General features: G+C 33.9%; 3 protein-coding genes across 3 annotated transcripts in view; all 3 read left to right on the top strand.

The window, feature by feature from the left end:
• LOC134855657 (uncharacterized) overlaps positions 1 to 25273 on the top strand; it is a 505026-nt gene that overhangs the window by 136761 nt on the left and 342992 nt on the right. The window lies entirely within an intron of this gene.
• LOC134855420 (pre-mRNA-splicing factor SYF1-like) lies at positions 319 to 12854 on the top strand. The gene is made up of 10 exons (XM_063871933.1): positions 319 to 774; positions 1080 to 1219; positions 4365 to 4554; positions 5040 to 5164; positions 5568 to 5689; positions 6685 to 7004; positions 7491 to 7666; positions 10664 to 10835; positions 11154 to 11365; positions 11869 to 12854. The coding sequence occupies exons 1-10, from the start codon at positions 319 to 321 to the stop codon at positions 12659 to 12661; spliced, it is 2706 nt and encodes a 901-aa protein (XP_063728003.1). The 3' UTR covers positions 12662 to 12854.
• Positions 14948 to 16844, top strand: LOC134855376 (mediator of RNA polymerase II transcription subunit 21-like). The gene is made up of 3 exons (XM_063871880.1): positions 14948 to 15183; positions 15561 to 15676; positions 16001 to 16844. The coding sequence occupies exons 1-3, from the start codon at positions 15015 to 15017 to the stop codon at positions 16478 to 16480; spliced, it is 765 nt and encodes a 254-aa protein (XP_063727950.1). The 5' UTR covers positions 14948 to 15014; the 3' UTR covers positions 16481 to 16844.

The raw sequence follows: 25273 nt of genomic DNA on the forward strand, positions 1-25273 counted from the left end.
AAACTTGACAAAATTTTATGGTTCTCCAAAATTTATATAAAAAACTTGAATAAAAAACTTTGCAAAATTTGTAATTACGAACCCTGTAATTGGGGGCTGTCAAAGTACACTCAAAGAAAATCTTGAAAGTCTGAAAGTCTTAATCTTAAATTCGAAGCACGGAGGTGCGGTACACGCTAGTTGAAGTTAAAAGGCCCATGATTGATTTTGAGTGTTAAAATAATAATTGGGCTAATCATGCAAAGAAATATTCTCAGTTACTTTAATCGTAAAAACGTTAAAATGTTCTTTTTTGATGCATTGCTCTGTTTCAGAAAAATGAGTTCTCTGCCTGGTGCTGGTGAAACGGAAGAGTCAAGCAATATGGACACAAGTGATCAGAAAGTTATGAAGGAACCAGCGCCAGAACAAAACAGTATCCCAGTCCCCGATGAGCTTGAACTGACTTTATCGGAACAAGAATACGCCTATGAAGAAGAAATTATTCGAAATCCGTACGTCGTAAAAGGATGGCTTCGTTATGCAGAATTTAAGCGGAATGCACCGCAAGCAAAACTCAATATGGTCTACGAACGAGCTGTCAAGCAGTTACCCGGCAGCTTTAAATTATGGATGGCTTATTTGAGGCTTCGAAAGCAGCAAGTGAGAGGACGTTGTGTGACTGACACTGTGTTTGAAGATGTTAACAATACTTTTGAAAGATCTTTAGTCTTCATGTTCAAAATGCCCAGAGTTTGGCTCGAGTATCTTAAGTTTCTAATGGACCAGAAGAAGGTAACTGTTTTTTTTGAAGACGAAATGATGTGAATTAAAATGAAATCAAATTAAATCGACTAAACTTATGAAGCAGCAGAATAAGTCAATTGAAATAAAGTTACTTCGTTGAAAAAAAAATGAAAAACCGCAATTGAAACTAACTACCACCTAAAAGATTTTGTCAAAATTTTTCACCGGGCTGGTGCTTCTGATGAAGGTTTGAATGTCAATCTAAAGCAAAATAAACTTGGTTTTAATTTTTCTCACTTCATAATTCTGCGCATGTTCCTTTGGCTCATTTTTCTTATAAGTTTTGTTCACAGGTCACAAGATGCAGACACGCCTTTGACCGAGCCCTACGAGCATTGCCTGTCACGCAACATGTTCGTATTTGGAAGCTATATCTTCAGTTCATTCAACAGGCTGGAGTTCCACATGAAACCACTCTTCGTGTATGGCGTCGGTGAGACGATTACTTTCTCAAACAAAATCAAAATTGGGCATAATTTATGGCAAAGTTTGGCATAATTAATGGCAAAGTTTGGCGTTATTTATGGCTAAATTTGGCGTCGTTGAGACGATTACTTTTTCAGACAAAAGCGAAATTTGGCATAATTTATGGCTGGGTAAAAATTTCATTTATGCCTAGTCATTATTCTATTACGAGTCATGAACGTAGTAAATACTCTTATACAGGTCTTGGTGATTTTTTCTGGCTGAAATTTGATTTTTCGCGGTTTAATTTTTGATTTTGTTTCATTTGATAAAGGAAGGCTGACTCCTTTATGGGACAGCAAAAGTGTAAAGTTCACGAAAATTTCACGTGATCGACTTCTAGTTTCGAAAGTGGAGTTTACAGTTTACCTTTTAGATTTCTCAGCGAAATAAAAATTTACCCATAGATTCAGTTTTCTCTTTGGATTAATATTATCAAAAAGTCCATACATAAATTGTTCTTGAAAAAAGAAGAGCTTTCGAACTTCAAAATATATATGGCCTTAAGGCTCTTCTATTTTCGAGAACAGAAATTTTTTCAAAAAAAAAACAGTCAGTTTTTTTCCGTTTTCTTCCCAATTGCCTGTAAGCTGTTTAAGAGTAATGAACGTAGTGAAGACTCTTATATAGGTCTCGCTGATTTTTTTTTTAGTAAAAAGTCTTAAATTTTTGATGCACTCAGGTTCAATGCACTTTTTGAGTTCAATTAAAATTCATCTACTGAAAGTTACGTAAATAGCACTCTCCAATTACGAACGTGGAAATGGCGCGAAAAGAAAAACTTGAACGTTTTCTATTTTCGAAAGTGGAATTTAGTTAATAGATTCACAGCGGAATAAAAACTTTACCTGTTGATCCAGTTTTCTCAAGTTGGGTTAATGTTATCAAAAAAAGTGCCAATCATAAATCGTTCTAGAAATTCAAAGAGCTCAAAGGGAATCTATTTTTTCTTTAATAAAGAAAATCTCAACTTTCGAATTTCAAAGTCTGTTTTTTTAATGTTCACTTGCGTTCTTTACTCTTTTCGAATCTTCGATTGGCTATGTTTTTTTTGGTCCGACTTTCGAAGAAAGTGACAGACTTTTTTTGCTCGTGCTTTTCTCCAGACGAATTTCGACTTCTAAGTAGCCCTTTTCGGCTGAATTTTTATATATCATATGATAGATATTGACGTCCAAAGCTCATTATCACAAAGAAGTATCACCTGCCGAACCAGTTGTTCTGAAGTTATGGTTCATCGGCGCTGCTTTCTAGCAGTGGATCCGACGAAGATTGCAGTCGCCGCAAATGGCACCGTTACCAGCACTCTGGTTTTCGGGAGCGCAGAAAGCATGAAGTTAAGGGTGGTCAAATTTAGGACTACTAGCTTAATTGACGTGTAATATATTTCGGCTTTTTAAATTGTAAGTGGCGAATTGAATCATCCTGAATTGAATTGAGGCAACCGAGTTGCTCTCAAAAATATATCATTTTGTATTTACTTACATAGCACAAATATTTTGATTCATAACACAAATATTTATTTATCTAGGCAATGATGTTAGAGCTATTGATAGCATTTAAAAGCGAATGGCAAAGGTTGCCGTTGATACCGTTTTAGATACACTTTTTAATATTTCGATTATTAAATTGCTCTTTTTCGACTTTCTCACTTGATAAGTGAATAGTAGAGCCCCCTGCTCTATTGCAGCTGTGACGCCGGCGTCATAAACAAAAATCCGCAATAGAAATGAGCTAAATAGAAATAAGCAATAAAAAACAACGGTAGCAGGTTACTGTGCAACTAGCACAAAATGTTCCGACCATAGTCCAAAAAATACAAAAAAAAGTTTTTTTTATTAGTGCCGTTTTTAAGATTTTAACATAGTGAGTACTCATATAGATCTTGGTGATTTTTTTAGGAAGTCTTAAAATTTTTTCAGGCTCAGTTTCAATTTTTCGCTGTTTGACTTTGATTTCTTTTTCAGTTCACTCCATTTCTTTTCTTAAAATGTATCGAACAGCATAATGTAAAGGTCACTCAAAACGTGATCTACCTCTAGTTTCGAAAGTGGAAATTAGTTATCAGATTTCCCAGCGGAATAAAAACTTTTCCCATTGATCCAGTTTTCTGAAGTTGGGTTAATGTTATCAAAAAAGCGCCAATCATAAATCGTTCTAGAAATTCAGCTTAAAGGGCATCTATTTCTTTCTACGAATTCAGTGTTTTTTCTTAGTTTCCTGGCGTTCATTGCTCTTTTCCAGCTGCCAGTTGGCTATATTTTTCCGCGTGGTGTGATGAAAAAATCTGATCGAAAAAATTGGAATTTAGCTATACTCAAAATTCATAGTAAAATATGCAAATTTGACAAAGAAAAAGTATCAGTACAAATTTTATAAAGTTTTTGCAGAAAGTTTTTAATTCTCAGAGGGCGCTAAAAAGTTCGAATACCATTTGATTTGAGTAACATTAAGTTTTCACGGCCTTAAATAAGCTATCGTAATCCTGCTTGCTCGCATTATTCGCTGGAATTTAGACTCAAAATCAAAATTTTAAAACGTGTTTCTCGATAATGGGACTTTTTGGAAATTTTTTAGTGGCGTTCGAATCGACTGAAAGGACTTTGATATGATATATCACTCGACCCATTCCCGTAATTATTTGTGGTACCTGATTTTGGCTATACTCAAAATTCATAGTAAAATATGCAAATTTGACAAAGAAAAAGTATCAGTACAAATTTTATAAAGTTTTTGCAGAAAGTTTTTAATTCTCAGAGGGCGCTAAAAAGTTCGAATACCATTTGATTTGAGTAACATTAAGTTTTCACGGCCTTAAATAAGCTATCGTAATCCTGCTTGCTCGCATTATTCGCTGGAATTTAGACTCAAAATCAAAATTTTAAAACGTGTTTCTCGATAATGGGACTTTTTGGAAAATTTTTAGTGGCGTTCGAATCGACTGAAAGGACTTTGATATGATATATCACTCGACCCATTCCCGTAATTATTTGTGGTACCTGATTTTGCGTGGAAAACAAAAATAAAAAAACTAAAAGACCCGAAGACAAAATTCCTCCACATTTTTTAAATGGCCGGAACAAAAACAGATCTTGAAGTGTTTTTCTGTTTAGCTATCTCAAATTGGCGCCTGACGAGGCTGAGGACTTCATTGAATTCCTGGTCAAAATAGGACATCTAGATGAAGCAGTGACCAGACTAGCTGATCTGGTGAATGACTCCAAGTTTGAAAGCAAGAAGGGAAAGAGTAAATTCCAGCTGTGGAACTACTTGTGTGATCTGTTGTCCAAGCATCCGTTCCAAGTAAGCAGTTTTTGCTTCAAGAAAATTTACTTTTCGACATCAGCATGTGATAAAATTTTTTTCAAAAAGTATTTAAAAAGCAGCATATAATTTGTTTCCGCTCTTCGGTTAACAGTCCGATACAATTATGCTGCTTTTCGCTTACAAAACGCTATGTTAAAAATAGTTGTTTTGATTTTCATGCAAGTAGCCATTGTTTATTTCGAAAACATTAAATGACAGATTAGTTTTAGTTTGTCTGTTATACTAAATAAGCTGTTTTTATTCAAAAACTAGTTTTAGAGCTACAAAAGATGTACAAATTATATTCAACCTTACAAAATTTCAAATGTCTAGTACTCTTTTTTAAGAGTTTACCCAGTGATAAATTGATTTTTTTCCCGCTAAATATGATGGGGCATCCAGAAACGCACCTAGTAGTTTTTGCGTTATTTTCGAGAAACAGAGAAAGTTTTATGGAGCAAATGTTGCATGCTTTTTTTCAGGTGACCTCGTTGGATTCGGAGGCGATTATCAGGCAGGGAATCAGTCGATTCACAGACCAAAGGGGTACTCTGTGGTGTGCACTGGCTGACTACTACATCAGAGCCGGACTATTCGACCGAGCCAGGTAAACAAAATACCATAGAATATATTACATTATATAAAGTTGCAGAAATTTCTAATAGAGAATTTCAAAAATCTCTACATGTAAATAAGTGAACTAGTCCATTGATAAGACATGACAGGCCGGTTGAACTACTCCATTGACAACTGTTTTGATGTAATTTGCTGTTCTTTCTGACAAAAGACACACTCACATGAAATTTCAAATTTGAATGAAATTTCCCGTGGAAGTGGCCGACTGACTAACATAAAACAAATATGCTGTGATTTTGATTCCTTTACTTTTTATTTTAAGCGGTTGCTTGCGCTCACTTTCTAGTGACTCATTCGATTGTAGTTTTGAGGTACGGTTCAATTCTTTAAATTTTTTTCGAAGTGTTTTTTCATACTGTTATCTTTTTTTGCAGGGATATCTACATGGAAGCAGTACACGCAGTAGTGACAGTGCGAGATTTCACTCAAGTGTTTGATGCATATGTAGTCTTTGAAGAATCTCTTATCAAACATCTCCTTGGCAAACAAGAGAAAGGCTTGTGATATTACATAATAAGTGGCACTGATATGATATAATACCCAAATCTTGGACGGTAATCATGATTGACATTCAAGCCCATTTTGTCATGAAAAGTGACTCGTTTCAATTATTTGATAACACGGCGTTAAAGGTGTTTTTCAATGAAGACGTGATTTTTCGGTGTCAGGACAAAAGATACCATACCAAAAGCTCCCATGACAAAAGATACCATACCAAAAGATCCCTTGTATAAAAATCGCCCATACCATAAAATCCCATGCCAATTAAAAAGATCCCATGAATTATGAACAAAAATTATGATCAAAGTGTAAGCAGAAATAAATCTAGAGTAATGATACCTCAATTAGGTTCGCGCTATTGAAAAACAATGCAAATTTAAGATAACTTAATTTAAACTGGACTCATTTTTGGGATTAACATAGTGCCAACATGTGTTTAATTTAGTGTTAATATGGCATTGAATTAGAACAACTTAATTGAAAATGTATACACTCTGCATTCATTGTCTCCCTATTTAACTCATTGATAAGTCAAAAATGAACTCTTTTACTTGGGGAACCTCACAAAAAGGCCAAACTCTGATTATTCTTGATGGCCATGAATTTCAAAAGAAACGCGATACGAAGACAACGACACACTGGCGCTGCAGCAAATGGAGATCGTATAAATGCCTTTTGTCATGTAACCGATTTTTCACTGATTTACAGTATAAGCTCAAAGCCAGAGAAAATTGTACTCTAACAACCAGTCAAGCGTTTAGGTCACCCAAAACTAGCGCATGCACCACGTATTAATTGCTCAATTTTGATTTGCTGAAAATTCTAGCCTAGAACCAAGTTAACATCCTCCGCCCTAAAATGCTTTAGGGAGTGATGTAAACTTGGTCCAATTATTTTAATGTCACATATAGGTTTCGACCAAAAATGGTAGCTATAGAAATTTAAAACAAAATGTTTTTTGTGCCACTTATTTAACCACATCACTAACAGGTGACATTACGGAAGCTCAAAAACTAGAACTGGAATTAATGTTGACGCGTTACGAAGAAATGATAATGAAACGACCGCTTTATTTGAACTCAGTTTTACTGAGGCAGAACCCTCATAATGTTGCTGATTGGATGAAACGAGCCGAGATATTAGAGAGTAAGCCCCTAAAAGTGATCAAGACCTACAGCAAAGCGATTGACACTATTGACCCGAAGCAGGCTTTGGGCAAATTTAGTGAGTTGTTTATGAAGTTTGCGAAGTTTTATCTGGATCAGAAGCACGTGGAAGAAGCTAGGATGGTGTATGAAAAGGCAACACAGGTATGTTTGAAATGAGTATGGAATCATTTTAAATGTCTAAGCTTACTAAAAATACTAGATGCAACCATTTGATCCGACGAAGTAGCTCAGAATAATTATGTTGCTGGCGCACTGGGATTTTTTTATCAAGGTGGGGGTGTAATCTCCATAGAATTGCTCATTGGAATAGAATTTCCAAATGGGGCATGACCCGTTTTAAGCATTTTAAAAATATATTGAGGAGTATTTTAAACCAGCTATATAAAACCGGGGGTATATAAACCAGCCGAAGTACCAACCAGCCGAAAATACTTTAGTGTTATAAAATAGTTATGTAAAAATTATGTAACAGTTAGGAAAGTTATGCAAGCTCATTCATATGATGTAACTTTTCGGCTGGCTTATACGCGCATGTTCGGTTGGTTTATACTTCGGCTCATCAAACCACCAATTGCAAGGAGTCTTGACTTCATGCTCGAAGATGAAATTGGTTGGTTTGCTTCGTAGGTTCCGTTCAAACAAGTGGAAGAACTGGCCAATATCTGGTGTGAGTATGCAGAGATGGAGATCAACTTGGGCAACCACGAGAAGGCCATGAAGTTGATGCAAAGGGCAACCACTCCGCCGGCTAAGAAGGCGGCCTACTTCGACAGCAGCGAACCAGCTCAGAATAGAGTCTACAGGTAAGGACAATTGTAATACCATCCAGGATAGCAAAAAGATAGCGAACATTGAGAACTAGAGCTTCAAAATTTGCTAATGGCAAAAAGTGACGGCTCTAGATTTGAACAAGTAAAATAGACAAAGAATATGTAAATGTCATTTTTAAATACCGATTTTTTTCCCCGTAATTCAGCATTTAATTACACAAGCATAGCTTGTGTTATACTATGAACTTTCTTTTTTTTCCAACCTAAGTCGCTAATATTGTTGCGATGCAATTGTTGCGACAAAATGTTCATTTTGATCCAGCTATTAAGTACAGCCAATACTAAGGATATTAACAAAGACTTATATATTACAAATAGCACTTTAGTTTCAAGGTATCATTGATCTGTAGCGTAGAGGTAGGGAAGGAGACCAACAAAATAAGAGGGTTCGAACCTCGTCAGGTTCGGATGTTTTTAATGAACTTTTTCGTATACTACTTAAAATGTGTCCGCTCTATAAATTGAGGCATGTTAGTTGGTAGATTTATCTTTTTTTTTCAAATTGACTGGTAATGCGTCATAATTGGCTTGTCTCACTTAGCAACTATTTAGACACATAATTGGCGTGCGTCACTTGAGAAGTTTTGTAGACTCATATTTTAACTCATTCAGTTTTTCCCAGTAGCATTATCGTGTATGCGAAGTGCAACTTAGCCTGTGTGTCTAACTACGCTCGCGATTAGCAAGCATTGTTAAATAAAAAAAACTTTTTTCATGTTACGAACTAGTATTACAAAATCATCTATTTTGTCTTCTCAGTTCAGATTTAAATTAAAATCAAGGCTTTGATCCGCACATGTGGCGTAGAGAAAACAAACATGCCTGCAAAGACAAATGTCAGTGGCTCAAATCCTGTCAGGACCTTTTCTGTTTCCCCAGAAGTTTTTTTGGATTTTTTTGAAAGTCTGCATTTTTTTTACTGTGAAAGCAATTAATTGTGCCTTTTTTGTAAATTGTTACCCTTGCGATAAGCAAGGGCATTGCTATCGGGTACTAGACTTTTTCCGGTCAATAACTTAAGGCACAGATTTTGCACGTGAAATGGTTACACGTGTTTTACTGGAGAGGTGAATGTAGTGGGTGCATGTTGGCAAAGGCCTTGTGTGCCGGTTTCGAGTTCCTTTAATAGCTATTTCTGTGCCGAAGTTTTTCGGTATCTTTTCGGCACTTGAGTGGCGGCTTTAATTCCGTCGGCTCATTTTCGGAATGATTTTTTTTTCAATTACATCTTGTTTTTTTAGTAAGAATGGTTGAAGTCTTACAATGTGCTTGAAAAAATCTAAATCAGGTTTAGATATTTTTTGGAGGAATATTTTTTCTGGAGGAAGTAATTGCATTTATGAGTTTTTGCGTTTTAATTGTTTTTTTTCTAAAATTTTCCTACAACAATTGAAAATAAGTGTTCAGAGTAATGAAAGTATTGAAGATTCTTAAAGAAGTCTTGGCGATTTTTTTTTGTTTTTTTTTCAGGAAAAATTCTTAAAATGCTCTAATAACTGCAGATGCGCATCCATACATATTAATGCATTTATGAATGCACTTAGGTATATGTGCACTTTTTGAGTTAATTGAAATTCATCTGCTGAAAGTTACCTAAACAGAACTCCAAATACGAACGTTGAAATGGAGCGAAAAGAACGTAATTTTCTAAGCTGTAAATTTGATTTCGGGTACATATTTTTCTATCGCAAGTGGTGCGAAGCTCAGTTTAGCCTCTGTTTCATTAATATTTCGTTATTGTTCATTCCGATCAAAAAGTTGAAGAATCGACAAGTTTCAGTGTTTTTCCTAGCAAAAGCAGGAACCGCCAATGCTTGTCGTACAAGGTCAAGTTGTTTATCATTTTAAAGCCGTTTCTGTTGCAATTGTATCTGTTTTAAGATACAGAAAGAGTTATCTAAGTGTCAAGAAACAGCGTTCTGGATATTTTTTTGGTTTCCAGACTAATATAGAGCGGAAGATGATTCATCGCGATATGTCTCTCAACCCGGCAATTGTTTTGAAATCTTTTGATTTAAATTTTTTTGAAAGAGTAATATGTTAGAATTTTTGGATTAGTTTACAGCTAGGACAAATTGAGCATCTTGTATAGCAGAGTAACTAGATAATCCAATTAAGTGGCAATGAGGGCCGTTAATTTTCCCGTGAGATGTATTGCCGTTCTGGGTCATGCATTGGCGTGTAAACTTAGTTTCAGAGCTTTCATTTTTCTAAGACCATAATTATCGACTCAAATGTAGTTGATTTAAATTTTGTTGGCTTAGTTGCTGCTCTATAACTGTTTCTGAAAACCTATTTAATGCCGTTTTCTGACGTCTTTTGATCATTTTCAGAATCATGTCAGAAAAAAATTCAAGTGTAAAAGAACGAAGGTGTTTTCACTTATATTCACTTATTTTCACTTGATGATTTGTTCATTTGTTTTTTCAGGAAAAACTCTTAAAATGCTCTAATAACTAAAGAAGTACATTCAAACATCTTCATGCATTAATGAATACACTTGAAGGTTTATGCACTTTTTGAGTTAAATTCAAATTCGTTTGCTCAAATTTAAGTAATTTGTGCTTTCCAATTATGGAAGCGGTGTTGGCGCAAAAAACGTCAACGACTTTGAGTTTTGAAAGTGTGTTTGAGGTTTCCCAGTAAAAGAAAAAATTCACCCCTTGACCCAGTTTCTTAAATTGGGTTAGTTTTATCAAAAATGTGTCAATCATAAGTTGATCTTGAAGTTATAAGAGCTTTAACTTGATGTACTTGTTTCTTCGAAAATTGAAAAATGTTCAATCTTTTTTTTTGGTTTTCTTGCTCTTTTAAACTTCGCTATGTTTTTCGGCTTAGTGATTTTGTTTTTGCTTTCTGTTTGCTAGCTTGCAATGCTATTTAGGTGATATCGCAAGTGGTGCGAAGCTTGGCTTAGCCGCTGTGTGGAAAATTTTAACTTATGAATAGTGCTGACTTGTTTTTGAACAGGTCCCTCAAAATCTGGTCATTGTACGCGGACTTGGAGGAAAGTATGGGCACATTCAGAACAGCAAAAGCAGTCTACGATGCCATAATTGACTTGAGAATAGCCACTCCTCAGATTATTATGAACTATGCTTTGTTCCTGGAGGAAAACAATTACTTCGAGGAATCTTTCAAGGTAAGTTCCAAATGTTTCGGCAATCAGAATCTTGTCAATTGCAAGCTATGTTGTGACGTTTTCTTGCAAGATATCAAAGATCTGAACAAGTTAGATAAGGTGCTTGGATAAACCAATATTAACTACGATCTTGGTCCAATTATCCAGTTAGCGATCCAGTTATCCAGTTAGTTAGGACAAATTTAGCATGCGTTGATAAACAAGAGACAAAAATTGCTCATGAAATACAACAATTAACTTTAAGCACTTAATTTTTGGTCTTAAATTCAGGCTTGGAACTTTAGATGCTAAATGAAAAAAAAATTGACCTGTTTTCAGGCATTCGAGAAAGGCATCGCCCTGTTCAAGTGGCCAAATGTGTATGACATCTGGCACACATACCTGTCCAAATTCATCCAGAGATACAAGGGACAGAAACTGGAAAGGACTAGAGACTTGTTCGAACAGTGTGTGGAGGGCATTCCCAAAGAGAGTGCTAAGAGTGTCTATTTGATGTATGCGAAGATGGAGGAGGATTACGGCATGTCCAGGTATGTTTCAAAAACAAGTTTCAGAAGAATTGAGTTTTTTCTCAGATTATTTTTCTGATAATATTTCAGCCGAACGCTATGGAAAATAAGTGATGCAATTAGCATCAGTAATGTAATAATGGTGCTGGGACAAAAGCGGAGATCCAACAAGCCGAAAAAAAATGCCCATTTCATCAAGCCGAAAGTTAATTTTGTTATGCAACATAACAGCAGACTGTCACTAATGTTATGCTATTGTTAAGTAATTCAGGTGTAATTTCTTAGCCATGATTAGTATTACACCCTGTAACCTGCGCCAAGCGGAGCTTTTGAAATTCAAGTGGTTGCCTTTTGAAAAAACTTTGCCGATCATTTTTCATGAAAATCGCGTTTTCCTGAAAAGTTTGATGCAAAGATATGGAGCCGTATCTCAATTGTTTTCCTTAAAAATGGTAGTTATTTCGTTTACGCCGTATGCTTAAACTTGAGAAAAGTTTTTACATGTTTTAATTTTTTTGTTTCAGGCACGCCATGGCAATTTTAGATCGTGCAACTTTAGCTGTGAAACCGGAAGAACAGTTTGAAGTGTTCGAAATATACCTCAAAAAAGCAGCCGACTATTTTGGCATAACTCACTGTCGAGAAATATACGAAAAAGCCATTGACGTTTTGACAGATGACGGATCGAAAATAATGTGTTTGCGTTTCGCTGAGTTGGAAACAAAATTAGGCGAAGTTGATCGAGCGAGAGCTATTTACGCCCATTGTTCTCAAATTTGCGATCCCAGAACCTCAGTTGAATTTTGGACAAGTTGGAAAAACTTTGAAGTTAAACATGGAAATGAAGATACCTTACGTGAAATGTTACGAATCAAAAGATCTGTTCAGGCAACATTCAATACAAAAGTTAATTATATCACGTCGCAAATTATGGAGAAAACTTCAGAAAACGAAATTTCAGATGACCTTTCAGGCAGCCAAATCGACAGTTCTATGAGTCGAAATAGCACAGAGACCGAATCTAATAACAATAACGAACCAAAATCAGCGGATGAAAAATCTTTAAGCCAATCGACTTATGCGGCTAAAGAAAACATAATGTTCGTTAGTTCAAGTAGTAATAGTAAAATACTAGACAGTCAAAAAGTTGTAAATCCTAATGAAATGAATTTGGAAGATTCGGATGAAGAAAAAATGGATGATGATCAGTTAGAAGAAAATGAAAAGACAGAAGTTGTAAAGCGAAATGTTCCTGCGTCTGTTTTCGGTTCGCTGATCACAGGTGGTCAAAATGAAAAATCTGAAACGGAGAAATGACCGCAAAGAATTTTTGAAAAAGAAACTACTTGAAACTAGATTTATTCTTATGCCAAATTCTTCTGTTGGTGCGTGTCTATATACGTGTCCTTATGGCAACCCAGAGCCGTTCGTTTTCTTTGTAATTTGTTTTAAAAGAAATTGTTTTAAAATAGTTCATTTAATCACCATTTCTTGTTAAGTTTCACCGAGGAGTTTCTACTGCAAGGTGTGAAAAATATTATGACCACGGTATTTAAGGTATTAATATGAAAAAAAAAACAAATAATAAATTCACAAAAATCAAATTTTTCTGAAAAAAAAAACTTTTAGCCAAAATGGCAAAAAAATTTTCAAACTTTTAGCGATTTTCTGGAATAAGAGAAACGAATTGAATATAAGCTCCATATTAGTTAAAAACAGCCTGATAAGGTTTAAACAATTTTCAAAAAGAAATTAGAAGTGAGTATTTACGCAATCAAATGCTTCTGGACTCTTTGTCATACGAGTTCGTTTTTCTCAACCCTAATTTCAAATTTTTCTGTTCAATTGAGTTGAGCAATCTAGTAGTAGCACTTGGTTTGTTAGCTGTAATAAAGCGTATTTGTTGCTGTCTGTTTTAACCTTTCGTTTATTTGTAAAGTGGATTAGACAGACAGCTAGGCCAGGTGGCTCAGTGGGGGAAGGCGCTTGCCTCGTAACCAGCAGGTCCGTGGTTGGAATCCCCTAGTTGGCCTGTTCTTTATAGTTTTCGGATCTTACAGTTTTATGTCAAACTGTCAATGACCGAATGGAAAACACTTGGAAAGATTGTGCGGTTTTTAATTTTTCCAGGAACAAGAGTCAAAAGTTGGTTACGCACATATTTTTTTGGCGGTGTGACGTTTAATTTTTTTTCTTGAAATTCAATCGCTAAATCGAAGTCAATTACACTTCTACCATTTAAAATGCAAATGGCACGTAGAAACTATGCTTTTTTGTTTCAAAACTTTGAAAATACTTAATTTTAGAATTCCCTACTTAGAAAACTTTTTGATCCAGATTATTTTATTCAAACAACAACCAGATATTACAACGTTTCTTCAATCAAAAAGTCAATCACAAACAATTCTGTATTTAATCATATTCTTTGAGCTCATTGACATTTTCCAACTGTCTGTTGGCTATTTTTTACCCTTCTGCATTTCTTTGCCAAAGAATATTCGACGCTGTGTTATATACTTTATCCTCCGCTGAAATTTAATAAGAAAAACGGAACTACAGACCAATTTTTCTGATCGACGCAGATATCTTTAATCTATTTTTTGGAAATTAATTTTATTTCGCAACGGGGTTTTTGTTTAGTACCACACTCAGTGTTGGCATGTTTTAAACATGTTTAAAACGTTTTAAACGTTTAAAACGTTTTTTATGGAAAAAAAACACAATTTTGCCAACACTGACCACACTCGATGCGGTTTGAGCGTTGTTTGGCGCAAGTGATAAACACCCGAGGCAATTAACTCTTCGAAAGTGGTAGAAATATAAGACCGTTAAAAGAAAGAGTTTACATAATCTGCATTCAGAGTTTTTTTGCGTAAGTTCTCTTGTCTGGGCAAGTAATCTATTTCCAACAGGGAAGTAAATAGCACTGAAACTAATCAATTAAAACATTGCAGAAAACTAACTTGACAACCCACCGAAATTGAAAGAACCTATATGAGATGTTTACGGAGAATAGCTGTTGTGCTGGATAATGCCCTCTCATCCTATCTATCGCAGTTTATAGTGGCATCGAAACATCTGTTTTTCCTCTTAGACCTTAGCCACATCCCCACCGCTCCCCTAGCATTGGCAGATAATAGCCAGGGGCGGACTTAGGCGGGGGGCGGACGCCCCCTCTCAGGGATTCGACCCCCTGCCGACCCAAAGGGTACCCCCTTGGTACTTTTTATGAAATCCATTTTTGGCAGGTCGACCCTAAAATTTTTCTAAAGGCGCCTTCGGCGACAATATATACTTATTTTGAGGGGAAGCGCGCGCAAAAAAACGCAATTTTTTTGTCAAATTTTTCTAAGAAGTGCCCAAAAACGGCTTTTTTGACCTGTTATTCAAAAATTTGCCTGCGGTGTAGAAACCACGTCTTTTTAGTGCTTTAGGAGAGCTCGGAAAATCAATTTGGTCGACCTAAAAAAAGGTCAAAATTTTGAAATTTTTTTGAAAATCCGCCCCCCCCCCCCCCCTCGAGAAAGTCCTAGATCCGCCCCTGATAATAGCATATGGTAAATTTGGTCTTGTAACCTGATTCAGATTTACATTTTCAGATTAATGATGAGTACTTGACCTGTAATTTTTTGTTGGTTGTATGATTTAAAGCACGAGTCAAACTTGAAGAATGAGTGACCGTGTAACACAGCTGCAGGACGCAATCAACGAATTGGCAGATCTGATGTGCAATGCTATAGGACTACTTCAACAGGAAGCATCTCCTTCGAAATTCGAAGAGGATAGCGAGAGTAGTCTGCAGAAAGCAACGAGAAAACCGGCTGACGAGAATGGAGAAGGTACTACTAGCAATAATCAGAGCGACAAATTAATATTTTCAGTCGAAATAATTTGAATTAGCATGAAAGTCAGAATGCAAACAAGTTTCATTCTTAATGATTTTTATACAAAAAACTAAAAAATTATAAAAACCTGATGTGGAAATTCTTGAAAAATGCAACGAGTGTGATGATAGATTTTTGTGAGTTTACTGAAGGTGGGCATTTTTTGGGCATTGTAAATTTGAATGACTATATGTTTTTTAAAACTTTCTCTAACATAATTATTGGTGAGAACGGAGCATGATATTTAGAATTCAAATGCTTCCATTAAAATCGTTTGAATGGGACAACAATTTCTTCTAATGTTTTTGGTAGCATATTTGATTATATTATAGAAAAAAGCTCGACTGATTCTGTCAACTATTACGCCCGGACAATCATGAAGACTGCGAAGGATATCGACATCTTGATCGATTCATTGCCGTCTTTCGAGAGCACCAAAGCACTCCAGGTAAACACAGATTCATCTTAATTCACACTTTTATGAATAGCTGTTGTATCTTCTAGGTGGGTTTTCAATCTCTAAACTCAAACCCCCGCCCCCTCCCGCACAAGAGTGGAATATCTTTTCTGAATTGTGAATTTGATCTTTAATTTCTAAAACACCCAACCCCGAACATTGGAAAAGAGGGAAGTTCGTTGAAAGATGGAAAGTTGTATGCTGAAACATTGAACTTGGCCTTTATAGGGGTGAGGATATTTGTAAAAAGACAATGGTGAGACGGGTTATAGTTACTAGACATATCATTTGGAATTGCTTTTTAAAATATTTTAGATTTCATCAATCGAGCAACTGCAAGCTCAAAACGTGAGCGAACTAGACAAATTAGAACATTTGGTTTCTCAAGGACAAGTTCTGCTAACTACCGTTCAATCCTCTGTTCTAAATATATGCGAAGCCCAAATTTCACAGAAAGCCTCAACTTCAAGTACACTTACAACTAATAACTGTTCATTGAATTCAGCAATAGCGACTAACGTGAAAATCGAAAATCCGATAGAACAATTCTCCTCAGAAATGTCAGAACAAGCAAACTTGAGTAACTCTACGTATTCCCGAAATTCAGTTCACAATTCAGAGAGTATGGAATTCGAAGTTAATCCTGGCGATATTAATATGCAAAATAGTGCCTTCTTAATACACCAAAACTCAGCTAACAATTTAATAAATAATAATGGAATCGTAATGAATCAGTTTCAAGTTGGATCGAATTTAAACAACGCTGGAGATATTGATAATTTCATGCAGACTTGAAAACTCAAAGAAACATTAATGATTATGCAGTTTGTTTTTGTACTATTTTCACCCTTGAGTTTAATAAATCAAATTAGTTAAGTCTCAATGAACGAAGTGAACAGACTTATTTGGGTCGTAAGGCTTTGTTTTTCTTTCATGAAAAATCCGTAAATTTGATCATGCTTAAGTTTGATTTTGACAGAAGTAAAATAAATTCTAATTCTAAAATTGCAAATTACTTATTTCAATTGCCAAATGGAAATAGCGAAAAAACATTAATGGCTTGTTTGGAAAGTGGATCTTAATTTCACAGCGGAGTAGATTAATAACGTTATGTTGACGTTAAGTTTTCTGATTAATTGTAGGAAAAGGGGGCAATTATAAAATGTTCCTAAAATTGATGAGCTTGCGCGTGATATATATTTCAAAAATTGTAAGTTTTCGATTTTCTTGTTCATTGACATTTATCCAACTGTGTTGGCTAAGTTTTCTGTTTTGGAAGCGGAACCTTTGGCGTCTAGCAAATAAAAATCTAAATAGCTTTCAAACTCTAAATAGCTTTTTTACGGTGTTTTCAAAAAAAAAGAAAGTTGAAATGTTTTTTTTTCGGGTTTCTTGTGTTATTGAAACTTATCCAACTTTCGGTTGGATAAGTTTTCTCTTTTCTGAGCGGAATGTTTGGTGTTTAAAAATACAAAAACAAAATAGCTTCTCAACTAAATAGCCTTTTTCACTGAAGAAGCTGAAAGCTTACCGCGCGTTAAATTATTTTCGATCTTCTATGTTTCTACTTGTTTTTTTTTGCCGGCTTAGTTACCACTGCACGGGTTTTGCTTAAGAGTAAGCATTTTTCATGAAAATAGAATTTTTTCAATGATTTCGTATTTTGTGCAAGTATTCAAGATCCAAGTACTTTTGTTGCATTTTCATGTTATTTTGTAAATGTTGGAAATATTTTTACAGCCACTTGAAAGTTATCTTTGAATCTTATTGTTCAGAAAAGTGCCTTAGCTTGAAATTTTTACAATTTTAATTTTTTTTTGCAATCATTCCAAAAAGTTATACCTATATGCAAGTAGCTCGGAGTGAAAATTTTTACTCTTTCAAATGTTTCATTCATCAAATAATATTGTCAATATTGTTTTTGAGTCAGAAGGGTTAGAAAACGGCAAAAATGAACCTACGCTTTTGACTGAGAAATAAGGAAGATGTTGCTGTTGTTACAATAAAATTATCGCTGAACTAAGGCAACTTTTTGCATCGCAAACTGCCTTTAATAATTGTGTTTGTTAGGTATTCCAAAGCCCTTTCAAAGCAGTCAGTTTTTCATGGAGCTGCTTATTGTTTGTGTAGTCTATTATCAATGTTTCTGATCTCAAAAAAGCTTGTTTCTTGCTTCTTTAGCTTTTTCTTTAGCATCATTCCAGTTAACCATAATGCGAAAACACTATGCGCCTTAACTGGTCAAATCAATTCAAAAATTGCCAATAAAAGTTGGAACTAGCAATCTTTTAATAATTTAAGTTAACTAAGTTTAACGATAGTTTTCTGCACAGACACGAAAACAATAGAAATGAGTAATATCAACGGTAAATTGTCTGCAAAGGCCTTAAACTTTTAACGCTAGAAACTGAAGATTTTTTCTGACAAATTTAGTTTTTCGATTTGTTTCTGCAATTTAAAGCACAGGAATCATTCCCGAGAAAATTATTTTACTCAATACCATAAAATTGATTTCGCCTCTTTTTGAACGTCAGCGGACTTCACTCGGGGAAAAATTGTCACCAAGTGAACTCCCGGTTGTCACGACGAGCCAATAACTGTTGAACATTTTTGTGAACAGTTCGTCTGACATATATGTAACACGCATCAGGTCGCCTGTATAATTTTTTTTCGAAGTTAAACAAGAAAACAGTAAACAATTCTTCTCATGAATAAAACTGACATCATGTTTAATAGGACAAACTCTGACCTAGTTTGACATCTTTTTGCCTGAGAACATACAAATCGATTTAAGAGAAATTAATGTTCTCTTGTTTGAACGTTCAGGTTCATTTCAAAAATTAATTTGCCTAAAAGCGCCTAGTATTTAGTTTCCGATTACGATAGTATTTAGTTTCCGTTTTAAAAACGCTTGCAACAGGTTTCATTGACAATTGTACCAATTTTTTTCTTAATTACTTCATTTTTGTGCGCGAGATGAGAAGCAAATATTTTGCTCGAACTCGTTTTTAATTAAAATTAATTTTTGCGTGTTATTTTCCGTTAACTCTCAGGCTTCAGCAGTTTCATTAATCAGCAGGCAGTGAACAATGTAAATTTTATTTACAGCCTCTTTTTAGTAGTTTTTTTAAGTTGGAAGAAAGTGTTTGCTGTAGTTTTCACACCACAGATTTTTACGGTGTGAGGTTGTTCTTCAAAGTGTAAACAATTTCTTAGGCCCAAAGCATAATTATTAGGGATTAATAAAAGTTGATGTTTCAAAGCAAAACAACCAAAATCCTTTTCAATATAAGATGCAACATTTTAAACACCGGTTATTTTTAATTTCTGGGAAAATTACCGCTCTTCTTCGCACTCTTATCAAACGTGGTTTTTCGGGTTCTGGATTTTTAAATCAATTTTTGTTTCAACTCGATTTTTTAAATCATTTGTAGACTTTTTCAAATAGTTTAAGAACAGCTAGTTGCTCTTTAATGATGCTATGGTCCCTATCCTTAATTTTGGATTTTGCTAAGTTAAGTTTTACGACAGGGTAACTGATACATAATTCCTTCTGACTCCTTAAGTTAGGAACTTAAAGCGTTCGTGTAATTCTATCTAATTAAGGATCTATTTCCTAATTAAAGACGCTGTTTTTTAAACGTTAAGACAAAAAACAGAAGTAGAAGATCCCCACCTTAACTGTTTTTAGTGCAGCTGAACCTAAAAAGCCTTGATTGAAAATTTTAATGTATGAAGATAAGATCCTTAGATTTCCTTTTGCTTTCAGAAACCATTCCAACTGAATGATTAGCTTGTGCCCGCCAAACAAAGGCCCTACTGCAAAGCAATCAAAGTTTGTCAAAGTTACAAATAGTGCGTTGATGTATTTTGAAGCTAATATTTGCTTGATATTATAAAAATAGCAAAAGTATTTGATTTTTATATAAAAAAAACTTGAAATTAAAAATATTAAAAATTAGGAGAAGTTTGAAAAAAACTGACCTCCTTACAATTTTTCTACAACAATTAGTAAAAAAAATTTCTTGTATTTCCCTTGGAAATATTATTTTAATATAAAGAACGTACAAACTACGGTCCATTTTTTGCGAGATTTGAAATTATGAAAAAAACAGCACTTTTGTTCAACGATTAAAACATAAATGCTGCAAGATTGGTTATTATTCTTGTGTAATTCAAAACTGTAATGAATTGGCTTCAAGATGGTTAAATATTTCAAACGGACTTGAAAATTAAAAAAAGCGTTGAAGATTTTTTTAAATTACTTCTTCACTTTTCAATTTATTAAATGAATCTACTAAGTGTCGACATAGGAAATGAACACATATTTTAAAACAAGTTTGTCTTTTAATTTAAAGAAAATCGTTAAAACTTGATTATTTTTGTATTCAGTAAATTTGAGAACGTTTTTCTCCAGCTGGAAATAAGAGTTTTGTATCATATTCGAAAATTTTGGTGAGCTCGGTCAAAAAAATTGAAACAGAACATTTTTAAACATGGCAGCTAGAGTGGCTCTAAATTGTCAGAAACGGAACAACAAAGGATTTGCAAACTCAATAAAACTTTTACGTTTTGAAAATTGAAAAAAAAGTCAGTTTTTTGTTTGCTTAATAATTTTATGAAGAATTAGATGAGAATATGCACTTAAAGCAATTAAGAGCTATTTTGACTAATTATAACAGTACTTTTGATTTGATGAAATCTTAAATAAATATTGCGACATTCAGCTACCTACTTGAAAAAATGTAATTGAGTGACATTGCAAGTAGGGAAAAACTCCGTTTTGCCTCTTTTGAAATAAAAACGCCATGAGACAGCTTCAATGCATTTGTGAAGAATTTTAAAAAATCGAAGAGCTCAGATTTTGTCGTTTTGAGAGATTTCTTCTTATCTTAAAACTAATACATTTGTTCTCATTTTAATTTTTGTTATCTTTGCTTGACAAGAAAAAGCTTCTCCAAGTGGCATCGCAGTGAGTGAGCATTGGCACCCCGAGCCGATATCTGCTGGATGTTTTTTTCCGAGCAGAGTTCCTTAACAAAAGTTTACGGTACACATGTCAGACCGTCTTTGTAAATTAATTTTTGTAAATTAAGCAAAAAATGTGGGCAGTATTCTAAATTGAGCCAGGAAAATGTAGAAAAATTGAACGAAAACTGCTGACTTTATAACTTATGGCGTATTAGGACAAAATCGTTCGTAAAATGACATCTTTTTTGCAACAAAAAAATAACTGGAAACAATTCAAATTATTTACTTGTTTATGGAACCAACGAAATTAACTTTATAAGCAATTTACATGAAAGTGATTGCGATTCAGGTTTTGATGGCAGAAAAAGCTTGCAAAACCCCTTGAATAGGTTTCATTGACATTTGTACACTTCTTTTTCTTAATTGTTGCATTCTTTTGTGCACCAGTTTGTTTTGCAACAAAATATTGTGCACGAACACTTTTGCAAATAGAACTACTTTTGCCTGTCAGTTTTTGATAATAATCAGGCTTCATGAGTGTCGCAACAACCAAAAGCAATCAACATCAATAACTATAATTTAAAAAGTTTTGAAACTTCTTCTTGGCAGCTTTGTTCTTGGCAGGAGGAAAAATTTTGGTGTAGTTTCCCTAAATCGCATAAATAAAGTTGTTCAAGTTTTCTTTGTCAAAAATCAAGTTTTACGGTTTGAGATCTTTATCCAAGCAGTAAACAGATTCTAAAGCAGAGTTCAAAACTAATATATATTAAAATTTGATGATTATTCGAGCCGAACTATTTCAATGCAAATTTTAAACTAAAATGCTTGGTTTTTTACTCCAATGTTCTTTTTGGGTTATAGCGTTTTAAAATGTTCGTTTTCTTTGATATGGTTAGGAGTTTGTCCTAGTCAAAGACATTACCGTATAAGTAAAAAAAGCTAGAGACATAATAGATAATAGTGACGTCGAGGTTTTCCATGTTGGGATTTTTTCCAGCACAACTTTTCTTGAAAAGACATGTTGAAGTTTTGTTCAAGAGTTCAAGATTGGATCATTAAAATACTTTTTTGCTTCGTTGAACCGTTCTAACTGTTTCGTTTGTTAGACGGGCGAACAAAGACTTGGCTAATTGGTTTGTTTCTATTGAGCAAACTGAGCTCAATTTCTGTGAAATTTACAAATAAAGCTTCTGTGTATATAGGAGAATAATCTTGAAGTTATACTATTTTTAACAACCGAAAAATTGTGTCTTCATACAAAAGAAATAAGCAAGAAGGAAGAAGGCAAGAAAAGCAAAATCTGCTGCAGCAAAGTTTTTGGTCTAATAGATCAAATCTGTCAAAGAAAGACATGTTTTTGCATGAGTAATTAAAAAAGCTTCCGAAAATAATTGAAATTGTTCACTTGTTCTTTGAAAGTAATGATTCAATTTTAGAATTGAATTACCCAACAGCGACTGCTATTCAATTTCTGATTGCAAAAACATTTCAGAAACCCATGATAAATGTACAGGCCCATTTTTAAAATGCTGGACTTATTGTGCACGAAATGGTTTGCAATTAAATATTGAACACGAACACGTTTGCAAATATAACTAATTTTTGCATTTCGTTTGCCGTAAATAATCAGGCTTCAGGAATATCCTTTCAATAGCAGAATTGGAAAAAATTAGGTTTTTTGAGTTATTAATGCGGAATTTGATAGTTGAATACTATGAAAACAATGTAGTTTTTTTCCTTAGTAGGAAGAAGAGGTTTGGTGTAGTTTTTTAAATCTCAAAACTAAAATTGCTCAAAATTTACACTCTACCACTTTTTGGTTTGAAGATATCATTGCTAACGTAAAGATTTTCTAAAGCACAACGTATAAATAGGAAGACTGCACGGGTTTTGTTTAGGAAAAACGCATTCCTAGTGGAAAATAGAATACGAAATAATTTTCGGTTTTGTGTAAGTATTTAAAATGGCAGCATTTTTGCCGCGCTTTTTCGATATTCTGCGAAGATTTTGAACAGTTTAACTTTAACAAATTGAAAATTTTCGAGAATCTTTTTGTTCAAAATTAGCGCCTTCTCTTTGAAATTAAGTAGATTTGGTTTTTTGGAATCATTTCAAAATTTTTTAAATATATATATATATATATATATATATATATATATATATATATATATATATATTCAAGTAATACTGCATGAAAATTTTACTCCTTCCAATGTTTCATTTGCTCTTCTCAGATTGTCATTAGTGCTCTTGAAAATCTTAAGGATTAAAAACTGACCAAATCGTACCAGATGATGCTGTTGTTACAGTTAATATAAGAAATGTGTTTATTAGGTGGTCCAAAGCCCTTTAAAAGCAGTCAGTTTTTCTTGTATCTGCGTGCTGTTTGTGTAGTCATATATCAATTTCTCTTATGTCAAGAAAGCTTGTTTCTGGCTTCTTTAGCATTTTTAAGTGAAGCGCTTCCCTGGAGCAACAGCAAACAACAGGTGCCCAGGGACTTTAGAATGACTATGAAAAATTAGAGCTTTGAAAAAGTTATCGTTGTATTGCTTATTGCTGCATTTAAGACAATTTTAGTTTTTTCTACCAGATGTAATGCTTGATCACAAACTCATGGTATCATTCAACTTTAATCATAATGCGAAGTTACTTTTTTGCTTAAATTTGTCAACCCAACAAAAATAATCCAAAAAATGCAAATAAAATTTGGACCGGAAAATTTTTGATCGAAATAATTTGTATTTACAGAAAAGTATTTATGAGTAACATCAACAAAAAATTGTCTGCAAAGGTCTAAAATTTTTAACGCTAAAGTTGAAGGTTTTTGTTGCGCAGAATTAGTTTCTCGAACAGTTTTTGCAATTTCAAGCACAATAATTAATTCCTGTGACATAAAACATATAAAAAATAACATTAAAAATTTCGTCTCGTTTAACATTTCTGCAGAATTCAATCGAGGCGAAAATTTTCCCGCAATTGAATTCCCGGTGGGCACTACGAGCCAATAACTGTCAAAATTTTTTTGAACAGTTCATTGTTTAACAAATATGTAACACGCATGAGATTGCTTGTATGTAAAACGTTTTTCACAATTAAACAAGAAAACAGTAGGCAGTTATTCTCATTTACAAAACAAACTCTTGCATCGTAAAACATGATATAATAGGACTCAATCTCTCTCATTATGACATTTTGTTTGCCTGAGAGCATTCAAACCAATATAAAAGTAATTGTAATTGTTCACTCATGGTTTGTTTTTTTAGCCGTTATCATTTTAAAGTGTTTATCTAGAGAAGATTAGACTTCGAGCAACAGCATACAGCGCGCCCAATGATTGTAGAAAAACAAAAAAAGGTGCTTTGAAAACATTTTTGTTGTATTGCTTATTGCTGCATTTAAGGTAATTTTAGTTTTTTTAAATCAGATATACTGCTTGATCACAAAGTCATGGTATCAATCCACATTATTAACCTTAATCCAAAGTTACTTTTTTGCCTAAATTTGTCAACTCATTTAAAAAATTAATCCAAAAAATGCCAATAAAAATTGAACAAGAAAATTTTTTAATCTTAATAACTTAATTTAAAGATAAGTTTCTGCAAAAAAAACAGAAAAGTACTTAAGAGTAATATCAATAAAAAAATGTCTGCAAAAGCCTACAATTCTTAACGCTAAAAGTTTTTCGTTGGGCAGAATTGTTTTCATGATTAGTTTCTGCAAGTTTAGAAGCACAGCAAGTCATTCCGTTGACATATTTTTACCTGAGAACATACAAACCAATTTAAAAGTACTTGTAATTGTTCACTGGTTCTTTGAAACTCAAGATTAATTTTTCCATAAGACTTTAAGACCACTGAAACAGATGTTTTTGACAATTTTACAGTTCTTTTTCTCAAATGCTGCAATTTTTGCGAGCCAGATTGTTATCAATTAAATATAGTCGTTTGCAATTAGAAAAATAAAACTAATTTTTCCGCGTCATTTTCCGTTAATTTTTAAGCTGCAGGGGTTTCGTATCAATCAATAGTCAGTGTACATCGTTAATGAGAGTTAGAGCTTCTTTTTAGTAGTTTTTTCTAAGTAAGAAGAAAGGGTTGGTGTAGTTTCTTTTAATCTCATAATTCAATTTTCTCACTTTTTTACTACATCGATCTACAGTTTGAGGTATTTTTCGAAGTTGTAAAGTTTATCATAGGCACAATGCATACTTCCTCGAGATTGCCGTGATAAATAATTTGCATTGATGTGTCAAGGCCAAATTATTTAGATATCATTTCAATCTAATAATCTTCAAATTTAAACTACAAGCATTTTTAATTTCTGTGCAATTACTACTTACTGTTCTTAGCAACTCTACTCAATTTGCTTGGTTTTTGGTTTTTCAAAATCATTTTTTGTGGCATTTTGGGTTTTTACATAGTTTGTAAAAAATAACCCACTTTCTTTGACTTTTTTCAAGTTTTACAAATTATGATCAATTGATTGTCAAATTTTTCAGCGACCCTGAACTCTGGTGCCCCAGGGGAGTAGGTATTCTATTTACCCCAAATCCTTGTTGGGCCGTTTTTGTGAAATTTCGGGATAGTTGGTTGTTTTTGGATTTTGCTTAGTTTA

This window comes from Symsagittifera roscoffensis, chromosome 10 (assembly GCF_963678635.1).
Source record: "Symsagittifera roscoffensis chromosome 10, txSymRosc1.1, whole genome shotgun sequence".
Taxonomy (NCBI): domain Eukaryota; kingdom Metazoa; phylum Xenacoelomorpha; order Acoela; family Convolutidae; genus Symsagittifera; species Symsagittifera roscoffensis.

Bases quoted from the DNA above. Each gene is read 5' to 3' on its own strand.
- LOC134855420 (XM_063871933.1), top strand. From the start codon at position 319: ATGAGTTCTCTGCCTGGTGCTGGTGAAACGGAAGAGTCAAGCAATATG. The intron at 4,555-5,039 runs GTAAGCAGTTTT...GCTTTTTTTCAG, and splicing joins TGTCCAAGCATCCGTTCCAA to GTGACCTCGTTGGATTCGGA. The intron at 5,690-6,684 runs GCTTGTGATATT...CATCACTAACAG, and splicing joins CCTTGGCAAACAAGAGAAAG to GTGACATTACGGAAGCTCAA.
- LOC134855376 (XM_063871880.1), top strand. From the start codon at position 15,015: ATGAGTGACCGTGTAACACAGCTGCAGGACGCAATCAACGAATTGGCA. The intron at 15,184-15,560 runs GTACTACTAGCA...ATTATATTATAG, and splicing joins GGCTGACGAGAATGGAGAAG to AAAAAAGCTCGACTGATTCT. The intron at 15,677-16,000 runs GTAAACACAGAT...AAAATATTTTAG, and splicing joins AGAGCACCAAAGCACTCCAG to ATTTCATCAATCGAGCAACT.